Below are 26726 nucleotides of genomic sequence, written 5' to 3'. Positions count from 1 at the left end.
CATCTAAATCAGTTGGATCCAGTTTTCATCTTTTGTCCCTGATGCATTCTGCCTATTATGCCTCATGTGTTTTCTATGTCATAATCCATGTAGAGGGGCCAGGTGTTATGGTGCCAACAGTCTGAAAAGTCTTTGAAATATCACATATTGGTGCATGATCCCACCACTGCTCTCTATTCAGTTCTACCACAGCATCTGACACTACCAATGCAGTCTTTAGCCTCCTGATCATCACCCTGGCCTCTTCCAATTCCTTTGACATCTCTTGCTTCATCATATCTTTCTGTTCAATGGCTGGCATTTGTTCAGGTTAGGGTTCTACAGTCAAGAAAGAGCCTACATTATATGTAACACTCTCTGCCTTTTGCAAAACAGAGGGAGCATTGATAATATACATATGACTTCTGTGCCTGTTGGAGCAAGTCACTGGTCATATGATTTTGCAGACCAGTTTCAACATCCCATCTCTGCCTGATCTGTGCTGCTCTGACCTCCTCCCACATACTCATCATAACCTCACCATTGCCCACCACACCACCCTCATTTCCCCTGCATATTGGAATGCACAGGACACACACCTGAATATCCTGCAGTGAGAGACCTGTCCCATTAAGGACTTCCTTTGTGATGTCCAGGGGTCTGGTGCTTTCTTTTGCAAGTTTCTGTAAACAACTGCAGTAAAACCAATTTTTGCAGGTTCAACAATACCATTGTTGAGCTTTGTCTGGGTTATATGGTTTTTCACAGACAGAGCAAGCATGGAAGGGACCCTGATGGGGTGTAGTTTATGTCAGGAGTTTTTCAAAATGGGTGTCATGCCATTCATCCATACCTGGATGACTTGTTTACCATGTGTGCTCACAGTCCACCATGTATACATATCCTTGGGTCCTATCAGAGGACCAAAACACCTTTCTGCACTGAAGGGTGTGATGTCTGCCAGCACTATGCTCTCCATGAGCTTCCAAGCTGTATAGAAAATTCAGGGATGACTTACACACAATGGCCTGTAATTCAATGATGTCATTGTGGTCCAATAGAACCAGCTCATTGTTGCCAATGTATTTTCTCATTCTGTTTGTGAGTGAATCAAAGATACAAGGAACTCAATGACAACTGGCTCACTTTTTGTCTCCTATATCACTCCTGCTGTAGTACCACTGCACTTCAATCCATGCCTTCTGTACTGCATGTCAGAAGGGTGGACACCCACATGGCACTGGAAATCTCTCACATTACTTTTCTTCAAGCATTGGACTCTGATGTCCTTGATCACAGCATACCACAGGTTGCCATCATTGCCATTTACAAAGATTCTAATTAAAGCTTCCATCAGCAAACAACATACCCATCCAGTCTTTTCTTACTTATCACCTCTTTGGAAGGTGTGGGTCATGTGCTCTGGAACTTCCTCCCTTCCATCCAGGATGTCTTCACCTGCACCTGTGAGGTTTGTCACTGGCTGGATGAGCTTAAATGACTGCTGGTGTCTAATTGAGACTTACCACTTAGCTTGGAGGATGATGGAAGGGAAAGAAAGGTCTCATTGGATGGAGGGGCCAATTCAGGTTGGGAGGCAAAGTAAAAAGTCAGAGGGAACCCATGACATTGCTTGCAACTCTCAGTTAGCCAGAGCAGACCCTGAAAAATTTTTGTTGCATTGGGTGTAGCATTATGTGTTTGGGATCAGCAAATAACCAACATTCCACTGCCATGGCACCCCAGACATGTTCCCAGAGAGCCCTCAGAGCTGCTTCCAACACATCCTCCACTGATGAAAGTGAAATCAGACATGCATTTGACAATGTCATGAAAGCCATTTCTCCTCCATCTCATCATTCAGACTCAGCATGCTCTTCTCCTCTGTCCCCATCCTATGGTGTAATAATGGGCAGTCTCCTTTCCAGAGTAATGACTCCTCCAGAAGATCCAGATTCCTCTGTTGATGAGGATGAAGTGAACCAGATACACAAGAAGTGCCAGGCCATGATAAACCACTTGAGTGGGTCAGATGAGGAGTGTCAAAGCAATGCCTCTGGTGATTCCTTGGTGAATGTGCATGGCCTATCACTTGCACCATCACATCCACCCCATCAAGACTCAAGTCAGGAGTCAGGGGCACCTTCTGTACATGGTATCATCAGTGAGTCTCTTCTGTGCTCTTTCTCTCTGTCTGCTTATGATTGCTTCTGAAAGTGTGTCCCATGGCCAGGCCTACCACATGGGTGATGGCCTACCAGACTCTAGGGACACTCTGGTATGAAACTTGGATCAATGCCAGCATCCTCAACTTTCATCTCCTGTCCCAATGGTATGCCATCCAGGGCAGGATGCATGTCCACTATGCTGACTTGTTCTCTGCCATTCCATCTGTCAGTGGGGGCACCCATGCCTTACCAGATGCACAGGAGATTCAATTTTTTCATCAACACCATCTCTTCAATTCCCATCCTGCTGATCCATCTGTTCCCATTGCCTTTGTGGTCATGCAAAACAGTCACTTCTTTGTTGCAGTCTTTGATTATTGGTTGAACCTTGCATTCATCCTTGGAAGGCACATCAAATGCATCCCAGAAACCCCCCATCCATACTATGACCCACTGCACCATGACTGGAATACATGGAATGGCCCTTTCTACTGGACATGCATAGCATCTCTTCATGGATTTGATGCCATCAACCCAACCCAAGTTGATGTGCAGGTGTACAATTGGTCACAGAACAGTTTCAACTGTGGGCCCATTGCACCCTTTGTCATGGAGTCACTCATGAGAGGAGGGCTATCTGGTGATGGCAGGCCTAGCATCCACATCCCTCCAATTCCTTGTGGTCATTGTCTCCACCTTAGAATGCTTGTCATGGTGAAGGAGGGCTGTTGAAGGTGCTGGGAGGACTATCATTAATTGTCCACAACCACCCTTCCCCCTGGCCACATATGGACACAGTGGGATGACACTGAAGCCATCAGTGAAGACATCCTCATGGACATGGAAAACCAAACATCTGGAGAGCAACATGCTACCATCATCTGTGAGTTGAATGTCATTGGGGCAAACTGCCTTCACTGCCAAAGGGAATATGACTCCAGCAATGTAGTGAACCCCTATGTGCACTCCAATGGTGACTTTCCAACTGACAATGAAGATGAAGGTGAAGACCATCATTTGCCTCTGGATGCCAAGTCTCAGTGTCTCAGGGACCTCCTTTGGCACTACCCTTATGTGAGCAGGGCCAGAGCCAGGGATTGACTTCCTCCTCAGGCTGCCCATGGTCATTGAGTCAAAGAGGAATCCACTCCAGATGATCCCCTTGAGATCATCCAGTGATGCAAGCATGTCAAGGACTGGTCAGCTGGAATGATGTACCATTTCCCATGTCCAACTCCACCAGTATACCTCCCTGCATACCAGGGTCAACAATGGAAGTGTTTTAATTGCAAGTTTGATGAGTATGAAGGAGGACCTGTCTTGGAAAGCTTGCACCAGGACTGCAACTGCAATGAGATTGTGGAGGAGCCCTACTATTGGCCTGGGATGTGGACATCCTTTCAAGATTATGGCTATCATCTGCTGAGTTCTTTGAACCAGATGTTCTACTTGGGTCCCCCCATCAGATTGTCAGACCATATCCTCCAAGTAGGTGTTCCAGCTAACTACAAGTCTTCTCATCAAATCAGTGACCATGTTACTGGTGAGTGATCATATTCTGCCCTGGTGCCCTCTTCTGATTGCTTTGTTACAGGAAATTACTCCCTTGCCCTGCAGGTGCCCCATCCATCAAGAGTTGATGTGGATGATGTGGTCATACTGGGTGCCTCTCAGATGATTGAGATTGGCTCAAGCACCTCAGAATGTCTCATGAACACCTTTGTGAATGGGTGGCACAAGGATGGACATCACATCTGCCTGGACCTGGAGCTGGATCACAAGTTGGTGACTCCAGAGGAGTTGGAAGTCACCATGGCCAATGACAGTCTCATATGGGTGATGCATTCCCTACAGTTCAACACACCCCTACCCATCTACCTTGGTCCCATCATTGAGGAAAAGGCTCCTATGCACAAGCACAATCATGTGTACATCAACATCCTTGTGCCTCAGTCAGAGGCAGATTCCAGTGCCATTGGAAGCCATACCAAATGGTTGACCATGGCATTTCCTTTGTGTGGAGTTCCCCACACAGTGTTTGGTGCCTTGAGCAATGCTGCTGGCACCATGAATGTCTACATTTGCTTTCCCAGGATGATCCACAGGGATGAGATGATGCACAAGCATGCCAATCACATCCCAAAGGAGGTCCTTGACTTTTTCTGGGAGCATGTCCTACTTCCAGCATCTGTACACATCCCAATGTTTCAAGTGCACCATATGTCTCTCTCACTCTGAAGGAAGTGCAGTTCAAGGCATGAAAGGGTGGCAAAACCAAGAAGGCTGGTCAGCCAAAAGCAGTCCCCTTTTCTATGCAAGTGCTGAAGCAGATCCAGAAGACCATGGAGGCAATCATTGGAGAGGACCCTTCATGATTTGCAAACTATGGTTCCTTCTTCTTTGTCCTGGAATGCAAGGGAATCAAGTTGTGGACAAAAACCACCCTGTTGGGAGCAGCTCAAATGCCAGTCCAAGCTCTCTTCCATGGACTTGCAGCTCTGGATTGGTCCCACATGGTAGACAGGGCCAATGGGGAGCTCTTGGTTGACTTGAAAACCAGCATTCACCCCACATGTGATGAAAAGCTTGTGGGACTGTGGAGACTGGATGCCCTGGAAGCTTCCTTTGGGGCAGGTGGATAATGCTTGGAGAGTATGGGGGGATCCAAGCAGTGATGTCACAGGAGTGAGCAAGGCAAACTCACATCACATTCAGAAGTGCTTATAATCTGGCCTATGAGGTAATCCAACCCAATGACAACAGCCCCACCTTTGTCATGGACAAGGATGCTTATGCCCTGAACAACAACTTCATCAGGGAATGCATGCAGGCCATCAACATGTATTCTGGAGATGCAAAGAAGAGGTCATATGGGGTGTGAGACAAGTACAGGATGAGTGGGGCTGCTATGGAGCAGGCAACACTGGTGGTGCCACAAAGGGTGATGCATTTCCAAGCTTGATCATGGTCATATCTGATGCTTCCATCTTTGCAGATGGAAGAGCTTTTAGCCTCCAATCCTATTCTCTGGATCCCAACCAAAGTCTGGTTGGAATTTATGGCTGGATGCATCAGTGCCCTCCAGTTGGCTCAGATCTCTCTCAGGGAACTGGAACCACCCAACCTTGGTATTCTGACTGGAATCATCTGCCACATGATTCAGTGCATGTCCACCACTGCAATAATCATTGACTTCCATGTGAGAGTTCATGGCCCTTCTCCAGGTCTCCAGGGTGTGTGAGCAGTTCAGAATGTTCTTCCTTTTGGACCTGGACTTGCATCATGTTCCCCATCTTCCAGAAGTTCAGGATCATGATGACCTGGAGGTACTCAAGCTGATGGATGGAAAGTTGAAGAGGGGCAACAGACAACCTGCCTGGCCAAGGATTCCCCCTCTGGATGAAGTGGAACAATTTTCCCATTGGCAGCAGACTGATGTGGACCAAATTGACAAGGACCATCCAACTGCAGCCTTGGTTGATCATGCAGGACTAGAAGTGGTTGGCCCAACTGTCCAGTCTGGGGCCAATGGTAGGGAAACTTTTCATTCTGTTTACCTGTCAGCTTTGGATCCAGTTGGATGTGACTTGGCTGACAGGTCCAGAGGGAAAAACAGAGTCAACATCTTTGGAAGATGCCATTCAGAGTTGGACTCTGAATGAGACCTTCAGGACAATACATGCCTGTGAATTCAAGGCCTGCAATGCAGAAATACCCAGGAGTGGAGGGGCTGGTCACCAACAGTCAAGCTTTTCAGAGAGGGTCAATCTGTTTTTTGCAGGACCCACAGCAGGACAACCTTCACAGAGGTCACCATGGAGTGTCTTCTGGACGAAGCCTGGCTATATTTGGGAGTATCACCAGGTGATGAAGAACAGGACGCCCCTGGAGGAGTTTGAGGTGCTGGACCACCTTGGCAGGATATTTTCTGTCCTTCAGACATTACCTGATGCGACCAAAGGGAGTGAAAAGAGTCCTGGGAAGACATGGCAGGTGGAGGGTGAGAAGGTGGTTCTGGTGACAAATCCCAAGTTCTACAAGATCAAGGGTATCTCCACTGAGAAGGAACAGCAGCAGGCCAGGAGATGAGCATCTCAAGTGGTAAAGCCCAGGAATGCACTGCAGATGGAGCTCCTGGAGCATGCTGGATATGACAAACTGCTGGCTAGCAAGGCCCTCATCTTAGAAAGGCAGAGGCTGAAAGAGGCACAGACAAAGAAGTCATCAAAGGCAAAGAATGCTCAAGAGCCTCCAGCAAGAAGAGGGAAGGCCTTGCATAGGGTGGAGGGTTAGGGGACCACCTCATGCAGGGAAGCAGAGGGATGGGGAGGGGAAGGCAAAGATATGGGTACAGAGGGTGAAAGTGATGAATGCAATGTTGATATAGATTGTGGTTCCATTCCTGTGGAACTGAATCCCAGTGTTGCCTAGTGTAGTCTGATCAGGTAGCAACATGTTTGGCATCTTGGGATGATACCTGACCCCAACATGATCCCCCCTCTTCAGCTTCACTCCATCAAAACAATTCCAGATCAATCCAGCTGTCCATACCACATCTGTGCCACTTGAATGACATGGAAGGACCATTTGGATCACACCAGAAAGGATCCTATGTGTCATTTAATTGACCTGCCTGTTCCCCCTCCTCATATCCTGGGGGTGCTAATCCTGTAAAATTTAGGAAGCATGAAAGCTTATCAGGAATGGTTGTCCTGGAGGGCCTGAAAGTCACAACAGATGATGGCAATTGTCACAGGGTTCCTAGGTGTCAGAATATCCATGTAAGATATGTTACCCCCCCCTCCCCATGTTCACTCCATCAAAGCAATTTCAGAGATTGATCTGGCTGTCTGAATCATGTCTACCCCATCTGTATGACATTACAAGACCATCAGAATTGCATTAGAAAGGTCCCCATATTTGCTTCATTGACATACCTGATCCCCTCCTCATACCCCAGGGATGCCAATCCAGTAACATCAGGAGGGGGTGCCAGCTTGCCAGGGATGGATGTTCTGGGTGTTATCAATGCCACTGAAGACAATGGAAATGATTTCCAGCCTCCCAGAAGTATTTCCAAAGAGATACCACTTCATGGTCTGACTGTCCTTCTACCCCCTGTATATTTTTTTCCAACCACTGATTCCATTCAAATGTCACCTGGGACACCCCAATGGACACATCTATTGATTCCCAGCATTATTTCCCCAAAATTATGGTTGGGAGTTTGTAATTATAATTCCCCTAGGGGCTGTATAGTAAGCACTTTCAGTAGCTATACACAGCTTTCAGCAGCAGTGTGATTTTTTTGGTGTCAGGTCATTGCAACTCATCAATGAGTTGTGTAGTTGCCTTGGGCAATGCACAACTTGTTTCCATATATGGTAGGCACTTTTGTGGCTATACACAGTTTTCACCCATATATGGTAGGCACTTTCAGTGGCTATACACAGCTTTTGGTGGCAGTGTGATTTTTTTGGTGTCAGGCCATTGCAACTCATCAATGAGTTGCATAGTTGCCTTGTGCTATATAAAACCTGTTTCCATATATGGTAGGCACTTTTGTGGTTATACACAGCTTTCATCCATATATGGTAGGCACTTTCAGTGGCTATGCACAGCTTTCAGTGGCTGTGTGATTTTTTGCATTTTTTGGCTTGCACAAGTCATCAATGAGTTGTGCAATTACCATATATAGTAGGCACTGGAACTGGGCAGACAGTTTAGCCAGGAAGTAAATTATTAGGTAACACTGCAAGTATAACCATGGAAGGGCATTCAACACAGCACTACTGGCTGAGGAGGCACCATGCAGGTGTTCATCAGATGATTCAGAGCTTGTACTCTCAGAACCACTGGAATTGTTTGAAGGTTGATGAACTGCAGAGGGAGTCAAGTACTGGACTGAACAGAAGGATTATTCTCAGACTTCAAGTTGGTTGAAGCTACTAAGTAACTAGCTACCTGAAAGGAAGGATTATCCTAGGTAGATAAGTAAATGTCCTGTAGAAAGAATGTATGAGTCTCACCTCAGACTTCAAGTTTGTTGAAGCTGAGATGCAGGTAAATAAGTAACTGCAAAAGTGTACGCTTTTTCGATTATGTAATGCTGTGCTTGCTGGAACATGACTGAGGTAAATATGTCAAACTCCAACAGAATTGGAGTCAGAAGAGGTTGGGGGATCAAGGTATGAGTGAGATTCAGCAAGTAGAGTAGCCAGATAAACATCAAGAAGGGCTTCTGTAGCTTTCTGCCTCTCTGTGGTGTGAGGCATATGGTTTCTGATGACTTGTTCAAGATAATTAACATGTTTTATCTACACATATTCAAACCTCGAAAACTGCCAAAACGGGGGATATCAAAGCAAACTGCTGTTTTCGGCCTTACCTGGTCAACTAAAACGGCATCGAAAACGCATGAAAACGACGCACGAAAACACGCTGTGAATTCCCTTATTGTGAACACGTGCACGATTTCAAGGTCCCTGTCTGAATCGTGTCCATGCGTCCTCTGTCGACGTCTGTGTTGAACTCCTGTGCGCTGACCCTACAACAACCCACAATCGCAGATACATATGCTGCCAAAGAGCTTCCAATCGCGCAGGCTGGGTTACTTGCTAACATTGGTCCAGATGGGGCGAAATCGTCAGGTGCATATGTGAGTCTCCGAATCCTCTCGGTGAAGTGCCAGGTTGTGCCTGAATGCTAATGAAACGTCCGGTGGTTCAGCCTGGGGTTGTCATCGCTAGCCCCAGCACTTCTAACCCAGACTATCTCTACACTTGGACGCGCGACTCTTCTCTTGTGTTTAAGGCACTTGTTGATCAACTTATTGCCGGTGGCGGTCCTGCCGGGTCTATGTCGAGCCTCATTGACATGTTCGTGACCGCCGAGGCGAGCATCCAGCAAGTTCCTAACCCAAGTGGGAACATCACTACAGGTGGACTTGGCGAACCCAAATTTATGATTAACAAGACCGCATTCACAGCTGCATGGGGCCGTCCTCAGCGAGACGGACCGGCATTGCGTGTGACAACTCTTCTAACTTATGCAAAGTGGCTTCTTCAGCAAAACAATACCTCGTACGTGACAAGCACGCTTTGGCCCATCATTCAACTCGATCTGGATTACGTCGCTAGTGGCTGGAACTTGTCCACGTGGGCACCGTCTGGGTTGCTCTTGGGGTGATTTGCTTATGTTTCCCTGCCCTCTAGGTATGATTTATGGGAAGAGGTTTATGCCCTTTCTTTCTTTACCTCAGCAGTGCAGCACCGTGCCCTTCGCGAGGGTTCGATATTGGCTATGACTCCCGGGCATTCCGACCTTTCGAACAGCTACTCTTTGCAAGCCGATCGTTTGCTGTGTTTCTTGCAGGTGAGGGGCAATGTTGCCCATTTATCGGATTCTCACGTACGGCAGTCGTTTTGGAACTCCACATCAGGGTACATCGTTGCCAATCCTGGAGTGCAGCGCTCTGGCATCGATGCTAATACTATCCTCGCTTCTATCCATACCTTCGATGTCGATGCTAGTTGTGATGCTACGACGTATCAGCCATGCTCTGACAAGGCACTGGCGAACCTGAAAGTATATGTGGACTCCTTCCGGAGCATGTACACTATCAACTCTGGAATTCTGGAAAACGGGGCCGTTGCGACCGGCCGGTACCCCGAGGATGTGTATCAGGGCGGTAACGTGTGTCGATCAATCTATGGTCTTGGATGAGGTCTCATTACTGTGTAGCCTTGGTATCTTACCACATTTGCAGTCGCGGAGCAGTTATATGATGCACTTGTCGTTTGGGACAAGCAAGGGTATTTGAGTGTGACAGATATATCTCTGGACTTTTTCCGCATGTTTGATATGTCGATATCAACTGGCACATACACCACTTCGAGTTCGGTTTACGGGACGCTGATGTGTGCCATACGATCCTTCGCAGACGAGTTCGTGGCTATCAATGCCAATTACACGCCTTCCGATGGGAGCCTTGCGGAACAGTACAGCCGAACCAATGGAACTCCTGTTAGTGCGGTAGATCTTACATGGAGCTACGCGTCCGCGTTGACTGCATTCGCGGCACTTGAAGGACAAACACCGGTGACTTGGGGAGCCCAGGGGTTGTCGGTCCCCTCTATGTGTTACATTCCCGTTTCAGTCACGTTCAATGTTGATGCAATGACCGTGTTCGGGGGTACGTGCAATTACACTGGTGTACTGAATGGGGTTGCTAATGACATTAGTATAGAGAATATATACCTTACTGGTTCAGTTCCGGCTCTCAGCAACTGGGACCCATCCACTGCAATCCCGATGTCTTCTGTTAACTATCCAATCTGGAGCAGTATGCAATGTCATATCTTCCCTTTTCTGCCTTCCTGACGTGTATGTGTTCGACAGCAACGGTTTCACTCCCGGCAGATACACCCATCCTGTACAAGTATATTCGTAAAGACGCAAATTCCGTGATGTGGGAGTCGGACCCGAACAACGCGTTTACGACGGTTGAGTCTGGTTCTCAGACTCTGGATGATGTGTGGCGATGAAGAAGTTGAAGAACAGCGACCTTCAACTTGCAATATCCCAAGTCAGGCCAGTCATTTATTATGTCTGGATAGAATCCATCGTGGGCTGGGCTCGGTAATATATGTCCATGGTAAGCTTTTCAGTGACTGGAAGTGCCTCGCGGCACTCGGTGGAAGGTATATTTCAATGAGTACATACAAAAAGTGGTATTTGGTGTGTCCTGAGACAGTTGTCTGCCGACTTCTAACACGATCAACCTGTTGTCTCATGTACTCTCGTATGGTGATTATTCGAGAACCGCCGTCAAGTATGCATCTCCTCTACAAAGACCTTGACCACATTGCAAACCTCCAACTTCATGAGAGGCGTTGATGCCATTCCTAAATATTCAATGGTCTCCCGAATCCTCCGTTCAGACTTCACACCGCGTTATTGATCTACTTGGTAACCGTCAATTTCCGGACCTAGTACCACGAATTATTGGCACAGATTATTACCAGTTTTTACATATACTTCCCAGGTATTTCTGATCTGAATGAATCCTAGAAGTTGTCATCAACAACATGCCACAAAATCCATTGGTAGAATTGTACTACACATCATACCACCCGGTATAGCAATGTCTTCTGCGGCGGTCCTTCCCATGTAGCAATAATATGTTCTCGCGACAATCTCGCAGTTTGGGTGACGCCGCGGCGGGGCGCCGGTGAAGAAACTGCGAAGGGAGACTTCTGTTTGAATTATAAAGCCCGGTAAGCTATACCGGTTCTTGAGGTGACAATGGGGGTACTACACACCTTTGACGCGAGATCGAGACAAGTATATAGGTATGTGATTGTGATTGGGTCTGACGCGGCGCTGTCAGTCCGGTTGTCATCCCAGAAAATTGGCACTCGGATCCAATACTGTACACGGTGCACTCCACTCGCGATACTTCCCTCACATCCGCATAGCACGCTTGCCGGTCTTTACTCCCACAACATTCCTTGGACTTCCGCTATTGTTTGATTCCAACTCTGTCTCTCTTTCTATGCATTCCGTTCTGCTGCGTTCTCTTGTTTGTTCTTTATGTTCGTTTTCGGCTTTCGCTCTCAAGATCCCCTTCTCAACCCGCACTTCCCCACAAACCCGTGGTCTTCCCCATGCCCATGTGGCACGACAGTCATCGTCTAGCCATGTTCTTCCTGTAGGAAATACGCAAAACTCATTCTACTACACTAATATCACTCTGGGCGGCCAAACGATATCTGTCATGCTGGATACTGGAAGGTATGCTTTCAGCCAATTATGAACCCACCAATGTGTTGTTCACCACTCACCAGCTCGGATTTGTGGGTGACTGGTTCCGTGCCCAATGCTCAAGACACCGGTAAATCCTTGACACTATCCTACGCCGTTGGAAATGCTGCTGGTACGTTTTACTGGTTACAGAAGATTTATATACTCAATCACTTGCAAAGGCGACGTGTATACCGCCCCATTCTCCATGGCTGGTTACAGCGTAGACGACCAAGCATTCCGTTTGTCTCAGCCTCGTCGTTCTCGAGCTCGTTATACTAACACGTTTTTCTTACAGTTCTGGTCGCAAACACATCGACCTTCTCAACAAACATCCATTCTGAGGGCTACGACGGTCTCATCGGACTTGGTCCCAATTCTGGTTCCGCTATTTACAAGAAACTTGACGGTGACGCGGGAAACAACGCAATCAACCGAATATTTGAGCAAAACTCATCTTCAATAGACGACTACATCACTCTCATGCTTAGTCGCCGCAATGATCCAAGTAGCAACATCACAGGTCAATTTACCATTTCGGAGCTCGTCCCAGGTTACGAGAACGTAACCTCCATGCCTCAGCTGGCGGTGGAGATGGTATACGAGGTCACTGATCAAGACCAACACTGGCAGGTATTGACGGACAAGAGTGTGGGTGTGATTGGACCAGATGGACAACCAATAACAATCAGCTCTATCGTGCCGAAGGCGCCGAGTGGTCAATTGGTTGCCGTCCTTGACTCTGGTTTCACGCTACCACAAGTCCCTCGCTCGATGTCAGATGCCATTTACGGACGCGTACAGGGTGCCGAATGGTCCACTTCCCAGCAAGCTTGGCTAGTACCGTGCGGCCAACTGATCAATCTGACATTCACATTTGGTGGGATTTCGTATCCGATCCATCCCCTAGATGTATCTTCCAGTGATTTCGGAGTCACGTTTTCCAATGGAAATCCTGCTTGCCTTGGAACTGTAAGCGGTTTCTCCTTCCGAAGTTTCAACGAACTTCTATGTGACGCCTTATGTAACAGTTCCAACCCATCAGTTCGGCGTTCAGTTTGCTGGGTGAATACGACATGATTCTTGGCATGGCATTCTGTGAGTATTGACAGACTTTCGGAGAACGTTATCAACCAATTTGGCACGTCAGTACGTAACATCTACACGCTCATCAATTATGGAAACCTCGTCAAGGACGGATCTAACTCCAATAAACCCTATATCCAAATGCTACCCCTCACGGACCAAGCGACCGCCGTAAACGACTTCATTGAAACACGGACTGGTGGCCAAAACCTCATCAATTCACCTCAGTATACTCTCTTGCCTTCCTCACAGGAGCAGCACTCTCCGGAGACGGCTGAGGAGAAGAAACAGCAATATGAAGAGAAAGTTCTGAGTCGATGGCCATATATCCTCGTTGGCTGTCTTGCGTTCGTGTCTATGTTGGCCGGGTGCTGTGTGTGGAGATGCTGCAAGCGTAGGCGCATGAGAAAAATGGCAGCACGGCAGAAGCAAGGGGTCAACCCTCCGGACACCGACGGAAACGGTCCATATTCACAACTTCACGATTCCAACAGCACTGCAACCCTGGTCATGCAGCCGATGCGAGCGTCTACTCTCGAATTCAAGGAAGAATACGGCAAGGACGCTTTCTCACGGAGTCCATGAGTGCGAATAGAAGGCTAGAATGGGTGCGTAGGTAGGCCCAAGCCTCGAGCAGTTTTGTCAGATAGAACATGAGTTCAAGGTAGCTGGCTACTTGACGACTTTTTTTCGCAGAGCTGCTTGCCCTTGCCAAATGTATGTTTTTGGGAATGACTCTTGCAGACAGCTTGGTGCTGAGCTTGAAGGCGATTTGACCCTTCGACGTTGCTATCTGCAATATTGTTGTGAGCTGTAGTGCGTAACGATCGGCGTGTACGTAAGAAGGTTTTCTTCTCGAAGAATAATCTCCGTTGCCTTGAGAAGTCGAGAGGGAATCTTCCAAGTACTGTTGCAAGTAGTCATAGGGGAGGGCTGTACTGCATTTACCCTATACTTGTCGAATTAGGTACAAAGTACAAAGGTGTACAATAAAATGTCAAACCTCTCAAAATTCCGCTAAGAACTGCTTAGGAGCAGACCGTCAACCTCGGTCTGCGCTGCTTGCATAAACGCACTTACACTTGGTGAGGCTACAATTGGCTCGGCATGTAACGACGACGGAGGACCAACCATAGACCTCGTCCGCCGATGAGGAACGGTCGATGGCGGCTTCACCGTGCTGGTCTCGGTGATCTCGACCTCGCCTATCTCCTGTGTCCCGAGATCCATTTGTTCGGGAGGCATCCCTCCGGGTGTTTTTTGCTGAGAGGTTTCCGCTGGAACTGGTAGTTTCGCAGCAGATGTAGGAGCGTCACATGGTCTTTTTAGTTGCGAGTGGCCTTGCGGACCGTTCAGCGCCGGCTTTTCCCCAGTGCCGTTCGACTCTCGTGAATTTGCCTCACAAAGAAACACCCTAGCCGCTGGTAAGTCAGCCTCGGACCTCACTTTCAGGCACCCGATTGCTACGAACAGACAGTTAGCAATGGCAGTTGCATTTTTGCAACCGAAGCATAAAGCTCACGGTCCAGCTCCAGCTCCGTTTCATGTGCAAATTTACAATCATCTCCGTCCTTGCAATATCCAGTAATAAAAGCGTCACAGACTTTCCCTGCCAACGATCGAGGCACGGGTGAAAAATTTAGGCACATTTCGCCTCGAAGACACTCACGTTCACCACCCATCATGACACCGCCGCCAATGACCCGCCACGTGATTGGGTAGAAATCCTTCGATTGGCAAAGATTTTTTCTTGACTCTAGTTCTCTGGCATCCACGCTCGTGGAGGTATTAGAAAATTTTTCAGTCGATTTCCTTGATCGAGGGTCGTGTATACTGCCATGCACGATTGGTATCAAGAAGTCAACGATGCTATATTGAATCTGCAGACTTACAACGTGCATTTATCCCCACTCTGACACTTACCCGTTGCCACAAAATATCGACAAGGCTTCGCTAAGCAACGAAGGGTCAGCGCGACCAGTCTAGATGATCCACCATCCCAAAGGAGGAACAGACTCACTCTGATATGCAAAAGGCTTTCGCGTCCGTGGCATCTGTTTGTCCTGACAGGAAACCGCCGACTGCACAAGCGAATGTGCCTCGAACGGAGGCATGACAAAACGTCCGAAAGGATCAACCTTCACATTGCAAGACGTAAAGTAAGTCATCCATTCCGTGGAACTAGGTTCTGGATAACGAGGCACAGCTGAAAACTGTCGGTACAGCACCACCGGTGGTGGTGAAGCAGGAGGATTAGAATCTTCGAGGTTCCCAAATGCAGCGTGCATATCATGATTGATGAACTTCACGCACAAGGGTGACCCCTCAGAGGACGAGGTATCGTGCGGGTCATCGCGTAGAATGGGATCTGCGGTGGTTGTACATCGCGGAGCACACACAAGAGGAGGTGACGAACTATAAGCTGGGTGCCACAAGGAAAATGGGAGCGTCGATGCACTCTGAGGGTAGTAAAGTGGTAATTGAGGAGCTTGTGATAGGGGAAAGTCCACTAAGGATGTCAAGAAAGGTCACGATTACTTATCGTTGTGGATCTGCTAAGGTCTCGCCAAATAACTTACCGCGATTTTGAGATGTGCAATTTCGTAGTTTACGATGCGAATGAACTACACGGAGTAAGTCAGTCGCCATCTACTCTCTCGACATTGACGATGGAAATCAGTGGACCAACTCGACTTGTGCGAGAATGGGCACGAAGTACCCCTCCGACAACATCCAGCTTGATAAAATCGACAGGTGATGTTGCAGCGTTTCTGCATAGCGTCAGCGTATGCACTGTCGAATGCCAAGCGGACGTCTTGATTGACACCACAAGCTAAACCTCTTCCGTCAAGAGTGAACAACGATACTACAGTAGGGACCTACTTTGCTTCATACTAGTGGACATTGCCTTTCGATCTCAGCATCTACTGGTGACTTGGGAAAAGTGGAGAGACAGAGATGCGACAAGGAGTAGAAGAACACACTCGTCAAGACGGAGAATAGTGGTCCTTGTTCTTGTCATGGACAAGGAGAAAAAGTGAAACCTCGCGGTTTGAAGTCCCAAGGCGATGAAAGACAAGAGTAGGGAAATATCCACATGAACGTGCTTACCTTATGAATCGTGAAATAAGTCGACGGGCAAGTGAAACAATGACGGTCCGAAACCGGTCTAGTGCCAAGGTGTTGACAGCTATATCTACGTTAGTATTTGCGTCCCCAACCCCTTTCCGCAAGTATTGACTTTGAACACACGTGTTGAGGGGGTAAGTGTAGATAAAGCAACTGACTGTGTACGAGGAAACGTTTCTGCACTCATATGTGCTCAGTGAGGACACCCTGGCGCGTACGGCGAGCCTAAATTGGTACTGAACAATAAGAACATGTGGGTTCGGCAGTACGATGGCTTCCGGACCAATCCTGGAGCCTCCCCCTCTGACCTTTACAATTGTTCAGTACTGCTGTCTGGTATTTTTAGTGGTTGCCCTCCATTCGTACCTGCAACTCTTGACATTGTTATTGTTAAAGACGGAAATGAAGTGTGCATGCGACTGCAGCACCCTTTTTTCCAAATAACGTTTAACAATCTCACGGTGACCCCACGATAGCTAAAACAAAGCCAACTGCCGGTCGTTGGGCACGCTTGCTCACCTCCTCACACGAGTTAGTTTTAAGCCCAAAAATGAAACAGAGGGAGGGTTAACACATCATACAGAGGCTACAGTACCAGAATCATTTCGGTCATGAAGATACAACCCGATCTCGCGAGGGAAGTAGTGGAGTGTGTTCTGTCGGAGGGGCCGGATCCACAGCATCCTCACCCTCCGTTACCACTGCAGACGGACTCGGCAGCTTGGAGGTATTCCAAGGTTGGGTTACATCAGCTTTGCAGACAGGACACTACAAGCAATGACATCATCAGGTTGGGACCGCGCGTACCTGAAATCTGCTTACAACTTTCTTGAGGTTGACGAGCCAATTGTCAATCTCCTCAAGGTGAAAAATATGATGACAGGGAAGTTCACGAACACGGTCGCCTTTTGAGAACCCGGAGATACAAATCGCGCATTCGATTTGCGTCTCATACCAGGGTATATGGGCGTCTTCAACTGCTTCGTGAGATGAAGCCGAGTGCGAGGCACCAGACTCGAGATCCACCGTACTCGATGATAGGGCGGTTAGGTGAGGTACAGATCCCTCATGTTTTTCCCAAGTCGTCCCGTTCCAAACTCTCCAAGGGAGACTCTTGACCAGATGCTCTGGGGCTCTGTCGCGCAGAGCGGCACGAGCGATCCGTACACGATGAATGAGAAGAGTGACAAAAGTGAGACAAGAAGGGAGAAACAGAATGATAACAAAGGTCAAAATTGGCCTGTACAGCCGTCAGAAGTGCTCGCATGAGAGGGACAGATACGGACGAATACCATTCCCAAGCCGGGTACTCTGCGGTGATCAAAAGTGAGAGTGTCTTCAGGCCGGCGTGGGAGGTAGTCGAAGATCCGATTAATACAATTAATTCCTGATAATCCGCATATCTGATATAGGTCGAAGGGACGGTAACGTCGGAAGCGTCTTCTGCGAAAACTTAGCTGAGCGATGCGAAATGCGAGATACCAGACGGACCTTTACTGTACATGCTAATGAGAGTGTCTGATATGCCACTGATGTCAGGGTCTTCACCGCCGACAACAACGGCTCTGGCACCTAGGCGCTGCGACTCCCGGACCTAAGGTAATGGTTGGCTAGAACATCGGACCATGATCGATGGCTTACCTTGTCGACGAAAGGGCACTGACCACGTTGTACAAGAGCGATCCACGATTCAGTCGGATCCGGGTGGCGATCGCCAGACGAACAAAGCGGTGGACAACCAGAATTCGGAGGTTCGGCCTTAATAGACGTATCATTGGTAGGACATGAAACCGTAAACGACGATAGTGGGATAACGTATCCAAGCAGAGGGTCTTTGAGCTCGAGGCCAAATGATGCAGGGCGAGAATGATAGGTGACCGGGGGGGAGCGATCCACGACTGAGACAGAACTTTCGACGCCCCATACCCACCCCCACAACCAACTTCCTTCTGCCGATGTGGCCGAGAACTTGTTGATGATGGCCGAACACTGCGAGTGAGCCCGGACGCTGCAAAGAAACGCAAGAAGGAAGATTAAGACAAAGAGGCGGGCCATATTTCAGGCCCTTTCATGAAGTAGCAAGGGCGAAAATAATGGTGGGCGCAAGAAATAAAGCTTCACTGAGGACGATGTCAAATTTCTCGAGTCTTCCCGTGGCGACAGGTTGGCCTCGCGGGGGACATGAGACATCAGAATATGGGAATATGGGATCTGGCACGAATTATGTCATCGTCGCTTACTCATCGGCTTTTGCCGGCTTGTTCCAAGCCGGTTCCAAGTACTACAGTTGCAGTACAAGTGGGTGTCTGGTCTCCTGTGCAATTGCACGAAACCAAAAGCAACTGTATCGATGGATTGATGACAAGGAATAGCCCTCAGCGCTCAAGCTGGATGTTCAAACAGAGGTGTTGTTGATCTATCATCTAATGATTCCAGCCTCGCTTCCCGATCAGACGTTTGGGCGGCGGTGGGTGGCACCAGTTACCCCTTGCTGGGCCAACCTGTGTGAAGGCCTGTTCAGTCACCGCCCCTTGGTCTCTGACGGCGTTGTCAGGTTCCTAGCCTAGAATGCAGTAGTGCGTGACTTGATTCATCAGGTATATATGTATGTATTCCGCTGTTAGTATCGGTTTCGTTAACTCAGCGCTCTTCCCTCACATCCAATAGCTACGCATCCCTTCTGCCTGGGAAGCCTCATGGCGATTATCATGGATCCAATCCTCTTACCAGATTATTCCCCTTCCATGCCAGCACCAGATTATTCTTCGATGCCTTTACCTGGAGAACATTGCATCCAGCGAACGCCTAGACAGACGCTGTACGAGCGTGGAAGCGTGGGGTTCAGCTACCAGGAAAATGGCATGTCTCTCATGCTTCATGGATGTCGGGAAGAGGAAGGTGCTCCAGTCTTTGGCCTTTGCAGCACTGTTCATGGCGAGTTCGAACCCGCCGACAGAGAAAAAATCGTTTCTGTGTCCGCCAAGGTTTGTGCTCGCTCCTAATATACTGTTCGATCCTGAGCGTCAAGCAGCTCCAAGGTCATATTTTTATCAAAGAAGGAACGCGGGTATCTTCTACATTGCTTCTTTCCCAGCAACGTACATTATGGGAGATGGACGACGTAGAAACTGTTTGTCCCGGCATGCTACCACTTTCAGTGTCCTTTCCTGCAAATTACTGGGACAAGGAAAACGAGCGTTATATTCGCCTGCCTCCTTCATTCTCCATCACGCGTCCACGCCGTGCTGCCGTTGTTTATACGTTGAGCATCCTCCTGCGGAAGAAAAGAGGTTCACTATTTTGCTTAAGGACCGCAAGGTTTGCACTCCTTGAATGCGTTATGATGATAAGGAGCTCACGACCCACAAAGAGACCTGTCGATGAATGTTCATCTTCGATATAAACCAAGAGTACGGCCACCACGACCTGCCCCCATATACTTTTCGTCCTTGAAACAATGTCCAGATGAATGGCAAGAGGAAATATGGTCGATAAATAGCGATTTTCTACGCAACAACGGCTCTCTTTTTATGGCGGAGTGCTATGTAAGCCATCACTCATCGACAGTGCGTGCTATGTGGGACTGACGTGCTGCCCAGTTTTTCCTTCCATCCGTAAGGGTGTTTTCCATGGCAGAGAGCATACCATTCCACCTATCGTTTTGCGGTCCGATATCCTGCCTACGAAGGGCGACAACTCCAGAGAAGGATGACGAGGGGGAGCTGATCGTTGAGCCGATACATGTCTTCTTAGTCCGCCAAACGACGGTGCGTGGACCAGACTCAAAAGCTGTGCAAGAAGAGATTCTCGGAAGAGGATCTCTGATCGTCGGCGATGAAGCGAGACTGGACAAGATGCTTCCGCAGGATGCTGTATGTATGAGCTGGGACGGTGAACTGCGATGTGATATGTCTCTCACATGCAGCGCGTTCAGCACGCCTATCCTGGAGGTCAAGGTCTGTTTCTTCTTGTAATCTGAGAGTATATTAAAACATGGCTGTTGCACAGGATTACATCGTCCTGTCATTAGTCAATCCCCTTCGGCCAATGAAGATGATGGAGGCCGACGTCCACTATGCTGTTCCTATACGACTCGTTACGCACCCCTGGATCGATAGGTCTTGACTAGATAGGGCACGCTTCCCCTAAGTTATGAAGGTATTCTAATTATAATATTTACGACTCTCGTCCTAGTATGACTTGTACCACATATCCATCACTTTGTCATGACACAGTATCATAATGGTTCTTGTCTTGTGTCCTAAAACAAGCCCACGCATTGCATTATTAAAATATCAAAACGATTGCTGGTGCCCGCGCTCAAGTGCTTACCGCCCATGTGTACCTACCGGATTACCTAAGAGGTACTGTGTCAGTCTGTGACACGACTGGCACCGCCACAGCTGGCCATTTGGTCATAGTGGTGTTTGGGGCCCCCTCAGCGCTGAGCGCAGTCAGCGTCCGGCTTGCGGAAATGGGGCTAAGCAGGTATCACCCACCCGCAGTATGCGGTGTACACCCTCTGCGGCTTTGAAACCTATCTAATTATTGTTGCTCCTCAATGCCTTGTTCGTCCGCTATCACGTCCAACATGACCCAGAAGCAGACCCGTCAAGTTTCGGACAGAGTCTACGCCATCACTCATTCCAAGGAGACAGTCACGACTGCCTTCGCCTCTTCCCAGGACTCTTCCCCTGGTCGAATTATGAAGAAATTGTACCGCGACTACCGACGTCACAAGCACAAGGACAGGGGTAGCAGCTGGTCTGTAGGGGTGCAACAAGACACAGCGACGAAAGAGGAGCACTCGACACGCGAGAAGTACCATGTACAACCAGACCTCTCATCACTCTCAACCGAACCAACACAAGCTGACCTCGACAGAGCTGCGGAATGCGGAGACTTTGGTAGACGACCAAGCGATCTGTTCCTGAAGGTGTGTGGTGGTTATCTTGCACACCCTTACCTCTAACAAGACCTTAAAGATGTATGTGGACGTACTTGCGGCCATCGATAAGGAGCTGTGGTCAGGTGTCGTATCACCCCCGTTGCTTGGTTCCAGGGGCGTCGTCACCATGTCCGTTATATCCGTGTATGTTTCTTCAGGGAATCCGCTTGGTGACCAGGGCCGAATGCCTCGATATTTCGCAGGGACTTATTGCCTTCTCTAGGATACCCGACATCATGCAACATCATTATGACTGTATTGTCGCGGCACGGCACGAGATCTTCCTCGCCACCAACTTTTGGCAGGCATCCACGTCTTCACAAAAAATATGTCAAGCCCTGAAAGAACTTTCAAGACGCGCGGAACGGAGGGGAAAAAGAGTGGTCGTGAAAGCCATGTACGACCGGGCACACTTCAAGATGTTCACTCACAACCGTGTTTACGTCGAAGAAGAGGAATGGTTGAAGGAAGTGGTCATGTTACCGAAACGGAGTGAAATACCATGGATAGACTTCGAGCTTGTGAATTATCATCGGTGAGCAGATTTGGGTTGAACGATCCAAGGTGTATTGTTTGATGGCGCCCACAGCCCGCTGCTTGGAACGTTTCATACTAAGTTTATGATCGTAGACCGTAAGATTGCACTGGTAGCATCGAACAACATCCAAGACCGCCCAAACATGGAAATGATGGTGCACCTCGAAGGTCCCATCGTGGATAGCTTGTACGATATGGCGCTCCTCTGCTGGTCTAAACCAATGCATCCTCCATTACCGTTGCTGAACGAGCCATTCCAGCCACCCATGGGCGGATATAAATTTGGAATGGATAACGAATACTCGACGCTTCACAACCTTGATGGTTCCAAGGGTGCTGAGCTTTATCACAGGTTTGCACAGCAAGATCATCCCATCAATGATACGCCACCCGAAGCTGACAAGGTTTTCATCTCCGGTAGATATCAAACTGTTACGGAACATCTAAGTAGGTGTCCTTTTCGATAAGTCACGGCATGCCGCATTGAGATCCAACATAGACGCTGGCAACCAACCGAACACACGTGCCACCTATGCCACTGTACCGCAAACGCCAGCTCTGGCCGACGAGTATACACCACACGTGCTTCACGCGATACATGACGAATGCCCGATGGCACTTGTGAATCGTGGTCCGAGAGGATCACCAACGAACCCGCGCCAGGCATTGCACAATACGCAAGATATCGCCTGGTTGGCTGGCCTAAAGTATGCCAAAAAGAAGGTCTTTATTCAAAGCCCGACCTTCAATGCTCCGCCAGTCGTCGAAGCAGTGTTGAAAGCCGCTCGGCGGGGCGTTGAATGCACCCTCTATATAGACGTCGGATTTAACGACGGAGGGGAGGCATTGCCTGATCAAGGTGGCACAAATGAACAGGTTGCCAAGAAGATGTACGCAGAGCTTGACGAACAGGGAAAGCAGAAGTTAAGGATGTTTTGGTACACTGGTAATTACTTACCATTCCGAATCTTTCGATACTGACTGATTATCTTCCCCTCTCAATTCCACTTGACGCAGGCAAGGATCAGAACAAGCCTATCAATGCGTCTGCAAGAAAACGAAATTGTCATGTAAGCTACTACATCGGTTCCAAGTGTTGTGGCGGGATCATCTCAACGTATTGCAGATAAAACTGATGGTCATCGACGATATTGTAGGCATCGTCGGCAGTGGGAATCATGGTAAGTCACACGTATACGCTTCGAGTCTGACACGGAGGAGAAATAAAATTCCTCCTTCTCGCACCAGACACACAATCGTGGTTCCATAGTCAGGAGGTAAACGTGATGATTGACAACCCCAAGGTCTGTGAGGAATGGCTTGATGCCATCCGGAGAAATCAAAACACACACCTCCACGAGCTACAAAAGGACGGTATATATCGGGATGCGGACGGGAACGTGCTTGCGGATTCGGTGTACATCAAACCAGGGTTTCTTGGTGTCATCAAGGGAATGCGCAGTTCGATTGCAAGAGTGCGCGGGAAGAGTGGACCATGAGCTGTTGCATCGTGCATCTCTTCCGGGATTTGTATTTCTACGTCATCATATGATGACCATGTATCCTATGTATTATTTGTTCTCGTGAAGCAAGTGTTGCTGACAGACTTACGGCATCAGTAGACCACTTTGTGAGCTGGTAGTCCTAGGGATTCTGTCCAGTGCTGGACAGCTCTGGCCAGCTCTGCAGCAAAAGTGATTTACTGATGGGGCACCGTGAATAATGACATTCACGGGTCTGCAAACTCACCCAAACGAGTGATGAACGAAGCATATTAGTCATCCGTACCATATGGTGGATTGGGCCGCAGCCGGTTCTTGACGGCACATAACATCAAGCGAGCCAAAATCTCATTTCTACCACTGGACTCGCCAGGCCATTTTACAAACGTTTCCAAGCACTCATATTTGACAGACCAAGGTAGTTGAGAATCGGAGGAGAGATCGTTGGTTAATGTTTGATACGTTGAACCGGTCGAATGTCATCCGAGGAATAAAGGTGAGCGGAGTGGGAAGGCTGTTTCAAGTATAGCAGGGACACCATATGGTGAATGCAATTGCCCATAAATCACCCGACCGATCCATCTGTCCAGGCGTTAGGACGCCGGCAGCCCCCGCGACCAGCCACGTCCACCATTTTGTACTTCTTCGCTTCAGGCAGAGGAACATTGCTTAACCATGAATGGTCGGCTGAGACCCAACAGACTGCCCGGCGAGTTCGTCAAACAGTCAAAGAATGGTTGTGTAACCCTGAGATTGTCTGGGCAAGACGAGCAAGCTTCTTATCCTGTTTGTGGTCCCGGTACATTCATCCAAGGGCGTGTAGATGTTTACAAGACTGAAGGTGTTACCGGTGTAGAAGTCCAGGTAATGTTGATTCGGCGTGCCCCTTGGGTATCAACAGGGGTAACGGAGTCTCGTGATTCGCACTAATTTTTTTTTTTTCAGATCGAAGGTGTATTGAAGCTGGAGCAAGTGGCTGGTAGTGGGACGACGACGTACAAGTTATGCTCGTACAAAAACATTCTCTGGGTGAAAGACCGGCTACGCAACTCACCTTGCCCAAATTCCTTGCGTTTCAGTCTGTTGCTCCCCACGACTTTTTCAGATGGCGAGAAAACGTTTGTGAGTATTATTCCAATCTTTTCATCGAGCAGCCCTCATTACCCACGTAGCCACTACCCCCAAGCTATGAAGCACACCTGTCGGGTCTTCCTGGTTTTCGTGCTTACATCCACTACGCACTTACAGCACTAGTGGTAAAGCCTGATGACGTGCCTAACATAGTAAAGTCCGCTTTTCTACGGAAAGATGACTGGTACGTAGTCGTGCACACGTCCAAACTCCGTTGAATATGAATCCAGTCAACAGGGCCATAGTCACACCTGTGCTATATCGTCCACGGTCCCGGCCCCCATCCGCAATACCGCCTCCATTGGTGACTCACCCGCACCACGGCTTGAACGAGACAGTTCAATGGAAGGTGACCACTTCTACGATACTGGCTAATCGATTGCGGTCAAGACGTAACTGTGAAGGTGTGGAATCCACCCAATGTTTTTATATGCGCACTTCGACATTCCGTCTCATCACAGCTACATCTCCCTGCCACACGAGTATTTTGCGTTCAACTCCCTATCCCGTTCTACCTAAGTTTCCACGCATCGTCTACTACTCTTGCTTCGTTCAGGCCATTAGCACCCTTCACTTGCCCTTTCGTGCGAAAAAGGCAGATTACACGGATACAGCTAATGCGACAGACGACGGTAGACATCTGGTGAGAAAACATTTTGAATTTTATTGATCTACGTAACCAGGAGGCCGACGTTCTAACAAATTTTATCAGTAACGCCTTGATGTTTGGCACGAAATCGGACATGTGGACAGTGGATTGCATCGGAGAAGCTGCCTTCAAGTACATCGTAGGTCAACATCATGTGCGTGAAACGACACTCATCGGTGACGGTTAACAGGGAAAAGGCTCAGATTGGTTGGCCTACTCAGGGGAGGTCTTCATAGCCGACCATATAATCCTTGGTGGGTTCAGAGCAGGAGGATTCTCAGTGCGAGTGAGATACGACATCTTTTCCCGTGCTTCCCGACGGCTCACCGAACGTTGAAACTTTTTGTAGGATTGCCTGGTGCTCACGGTAACCCCGACTGACCTCACTAAGTCGCCTTTCAAGGAAATGAGAACGGTTGTTCCTGTACAGTTTGCTACGGACCGGTGGATTGGGGACGGTTCTGGTCTGACGCTTCATGGCAACGGTCTAGAAAAAGTTTCGGATGAACTCGACTTCGTATCCGAACTACCTTGCCAGTGACCCGTCTAGCAACCCTGAACTTGTCACCACCTATGGAAGATACGTCCCAATTGGAAGCAAATCTCTCTGGTAGATGTCGCGCATTTGAGGGACATTGTTTCCTGGATGCAACATTTTAGTACACATCCAGCTTGAAGCACCTGTAAATATATTCCAACTTTCAGCGGGGTACGCATGAGGTCTTCGAATCTCGCCAATTGCGCAGGGTGTAGCCAATGGATGCTTTACATGCACCACTGAAGCCCACCAGCGTCTTGGAGCATCCTTCAATATCTATGATGTCATGACACGTGATGGAAACATACTTAAATCGACGCGCAGGTCGGTACTCCATCAGCTTGAGCAGACTTCTTACTACCATTTCGCCGTTGACTCTTTGAACGTTGTCTATGAGTCTCCCGAACGTAGCACCCAGACTTGAAGCGACTGGGGAGAAACAACTTCCGCTACCTTCCTCGCATGTTGCAGAGCCCACTTCAGTGACGACTGCGTCACAACAAGGTGAGGGCATCTCTCGTCCCAGAAATGCTCAGAATTAACCACGATATGTTCGGTCGGTCGTCGCTCCCACGCATACATTCTATAAATGAAGCTGCTGCAGGTCCTGGTTCCGGCCACGAAGTTCCTCTGGACCAGATCCGGAAACCAGAGGAGGTCGACTGGGATGACCCGAATATTCGTGTCGTCGAGCTACCTCCGCAGAGGAAACCATCATTCAAAGAAAGGGTATACGGTAGGTGTTGGGAATTGTACTGGTAGCTCCTCTTTCGAAGTTCTCACTAGGCTGAATCCAGGTTATGCGAGGGTACGTTGCCTTTTATTCGAGTTTCGGAGCAGGCGTTAACTGTGCATTGTGAACGACATACATAATAGGTCATTCGAGGAAGTGTAAGCAGGCGATTAGAACTTTCGCTGATGAAACCCTGACGTAACATCATCCAGGCACTTGCTGACCCAAACGTCAAGGAGCAAGGAGAAAGAGTTCTTCGCGGAGAGGAAACGATTCCGAGGCGCAGAGGATCGGCGTCGGACTAGACGTGTCGGTGAGGGCAGACTCAAAGTGGTTGAACCCATGGAGGTTCTTCGAGTGGTGGTGGTTCTGCACTGTCTTTTTGTAGTACTTGTGCTACTAGTATTTGTACTCAAGTTGTCGTGCTTGGATGTTTTGGTTCTATTCAAAATCGGGTGTGTCGATATTGACTATTAAGATTGCGTCAACTTGTCGACCCTGAAAACTGCTGAACAGCGGCTG

At 48.5% G+C, this 26726-nt stretch overlaps 11 protein-coding genes across 11 annotated transcripts; 8 read left to right on the top strand and 3 right to left on the bottom strand.

Annotated features, from left to right (window-relative positions):
• Positions 1–73: 73 nt before the first annotated feature.
• Positions 74–1396, bottom strand: F5J12DRAFT_779560 (uncharacterized protein; the record flags this gene model as incomplete). The annotated part of the gene is made up of 8 exons (XM_051742384.1): positions 74–283; positions 396–549; positions 579–724; positions 833–969; positions 998–1074; positions 1126–1186; positions 1240–1316; positions 1368–1396. The coding sequence occupies 8 exons, from the start codon at positions 1394–1396 to the stop codon at positions 74–76; spliced, it is 891 nt and encodes a 296-aa protein (XP_051603985.1).
• A 317-nt stretch (positions 1397–1713) lies between these two features.
• Positions 1714–4522, top strand: F5J12DRAFT_888205 (uncharacterized protein; the record flags this gene model as incomplete). Its single annotated transcript, XM_051747239.1, has 6 exons — positions 1714–2143; positions 2197–2311; positions 2378–2702; positions 3588–3690; positions 3742–4358; positions 4412–4522. 6 exons carry the CDS (start codon positions 1714–1716, stop codon positions 4520–4522), a joined length of 1701 nt encoding a protein of 566 aa, XP_051603984.1.
• A 518-nt stretch (positions 4523–5040) lies between these two features.
• F5J12DRAFT_888204 (uncharacterized protein) lies at positions 5041–6236 on the top strand (the record flags this gene model as incomplete). The annotated part of the gene is made up of 4 exons (XM_051747238.1): positions 5041–5088; positions 5143–5380; positions 5448–5678; positions 5746–6236. The coding sequence occupies 4 exons, from the start codon at positions 5041–5043 to the stop codon at positions 6234–6236; spliced, it is 1008 nt and encodes a 335-aa protein (XP_051603983.1).
• Positions 6237–8535: 2299 nt separating this feature from the next.
• F5J12DRAFT_290778 (glycoside hydrolase family 15 protein) lies at positions 8536–10869 on the top strand. The gene is made up of 6 exons (XM_051738753.1): positions 8536–8805; positions 8877–9304; positions 9362–9842; positions 9891–10341; positions 10396–10491; positions 10548–10869. Exons 1-6 carry the CDS (start codon positions 8650–8652, stop codon positions 10691–10693), a joined length of 1758 nt encoding a protein of 585 aa, XP_051603982.1. The 5' UTR covers positions 8536–8649; the 3' UTR covers positions 10694–10869.
• An 834-nt stretch (positions 10870–11703) lies between these two features.
• On the top strand, positions 11704–13622 carry F5J12DRAFT_779557 (aspartic peptidase domain-containing protein; the record flags this gene model as incomplete). Its single annotated transcript, XM_051742383.1, has 6 exons — positions 11704–11942; positions 11996–12084; positions 12134–12193; positions 12250–12923; positions 12983–13049; positions 13102–13622. The coding sequence occupies 6 exons, from the start codon at positions 11704–11706 to the stop codon at positions 13620–13622; spliced, it is 1650 nt and encodes a 549-aa protein (XP_051603981.1).
• Positions 13623–13808: 186 nt separating this feature from the next.
• On the bottom strand, positions 13809–15476 carry F5J12DRAFT_290838 (uncharacterized protein). Its single transcript, XM_051738754.1, has 7 exons — positions 15058–15476; positions 14930–14990; positions 14707–14870; positions 14560–14646; positions 14118–14500; positions 14041–14061; positions 13809–13991 (listed from the first exon to the last, which is right to left on the bottom strand). Exons 1-6 carry the CDS (start codon positions 15323–15325, stop codon positions 14044–14046), a joined length of 981 nt encoding a protein of 326 aa, XP_051603980.1. The 5' UTR covers positions 15326–15476; the 3' UTR covers positions 13809–13991; positions 14041–14043.
• Positions 15477–16775: 1299 nt separating this feature from the next.
• Positions 16776–18221, bottom strand: F5J12DRAFT_762106 (uncharacterized protein; the record flags this gene model as incomplete). The annotated part of the gene is made up of 5 exons (XM_051742137.1): positions 16776–16934; positions 16989–17406; positions 17453–17609; positions 17658–17760; positions 17784–18221. 5 exons carry the CDS (start codon positions 18219–18221, stop codon positions 16776–16778), a joined length of 1275 nt encoding a protein of 424 aa, XP_051603979.1.
• Positions 18222–18380: 159 nt separating this feature from the next.
• On the top strand, positions 18381–20442 carry F5J12DRAFT_800126 (uncharacterized protein). Its single transcript, XM_051744312.1, has 6 exons — positions 18381–18771; positions 18834–19150; positions 19198–19484; positions 19537–19711; positions 19766–20122; positions 20175–20442. The coding sequence occupies exons 2-6, from the start codon at positions 18863–18865 to the stop codon at positions 20289–20291; spliced, it is 1224 nt and encodes a 407-aa protein (XP_051603978.1). The 5' UTR covers positions 18381–18771; positions 18834–18862; the 3' UTR covers positions 20292–20442.
• A 167-nt stretch (positions 20443–20609) lies between these two features.
• On the top strand, positions 20610–23359 carry F5J12DRAFT_800121 (uncharacterized protein). The gene is made up of 8 exons (XM_051744311.1): positions 20610–21102; positions 21152–21258; positions 21338–21649; positions 21704–22098; positions 22151–22597; positions 22669–22721; positions 22778–22832; positions 22900–23359. Exons 1-8 carry the CDS (start codon positions 20728–20730, stop codon positions 23148–23150), a joined length of 1995 nt encoding a protein of 664 aa, XP_051603977.1. The 5' UTR covers positions 20610–20727; the 3' UTR covers positions 23151–23359.
• A 101-nt stretch (positions 23360–23460) lies between these two features.
• Positions 23461–25887, top strand: F5J12DRAFT_800110 (uncharacterized protein). The gene is made up of 8 exons (XM_051744310.1): positions 23461–24017; positions 24099–24275; positions 24326–24468; positions 24522–24690; positions 24746–24927; positions 24997–25072; positions 25124–25219; positions 25283–25887. Exons 1-8 carry the CDS (start codon positions 23829–23831, stop codon positions 25472–25474), a joined length of 1224 nt encoding a protein of 407 aa, XP_051603976.1. The 5' UTR covers positions 23461–23828; the 3' UTR covers positions 25475–25887.
• Positions 25803–26669, top strand: F5J12DRAFT_800105 (uncharacterized protein). The gene is made up of 5 exons (XM_051744309.1): positions 25803–25975; positions 26067–26207; positions 26269–26279; positions 26348–26362; positions 26417–26669. The coding sequence occupies exons 1-5, from the start codon at positions 25864–25866 to the stop codon at positions 26507–26509; spliced, it is 372 nt and encodes a 123-aa protein (XP_051603975.1). The 5' UTR covers positions 25803–25863; the 3' UTR covers positions 26510–26669.
• Positions 26670–26726: the final 57 nt, after the last annotated feature.

Source organism: Pisolithus orientalis (genome assembly GCF_024613125.1).
Source record: "Pisolithus orientalis strain OTSU chromosome Unknown F5J12scaffold_3, whole genome shotgun sequence".
In the NCBI taxonomy this organism is placed as follows: Eukaryota; Fungi; Basidiomycota; class Agaricomycetes; order Boletales; family Pisolithaceae; genus Pisolithus; species Pisolithus orientalis.
Note: the sequence above shows the minus strand (reverse complement) of the source record. Positions and strands in the feature narration are given on the sequence as shown.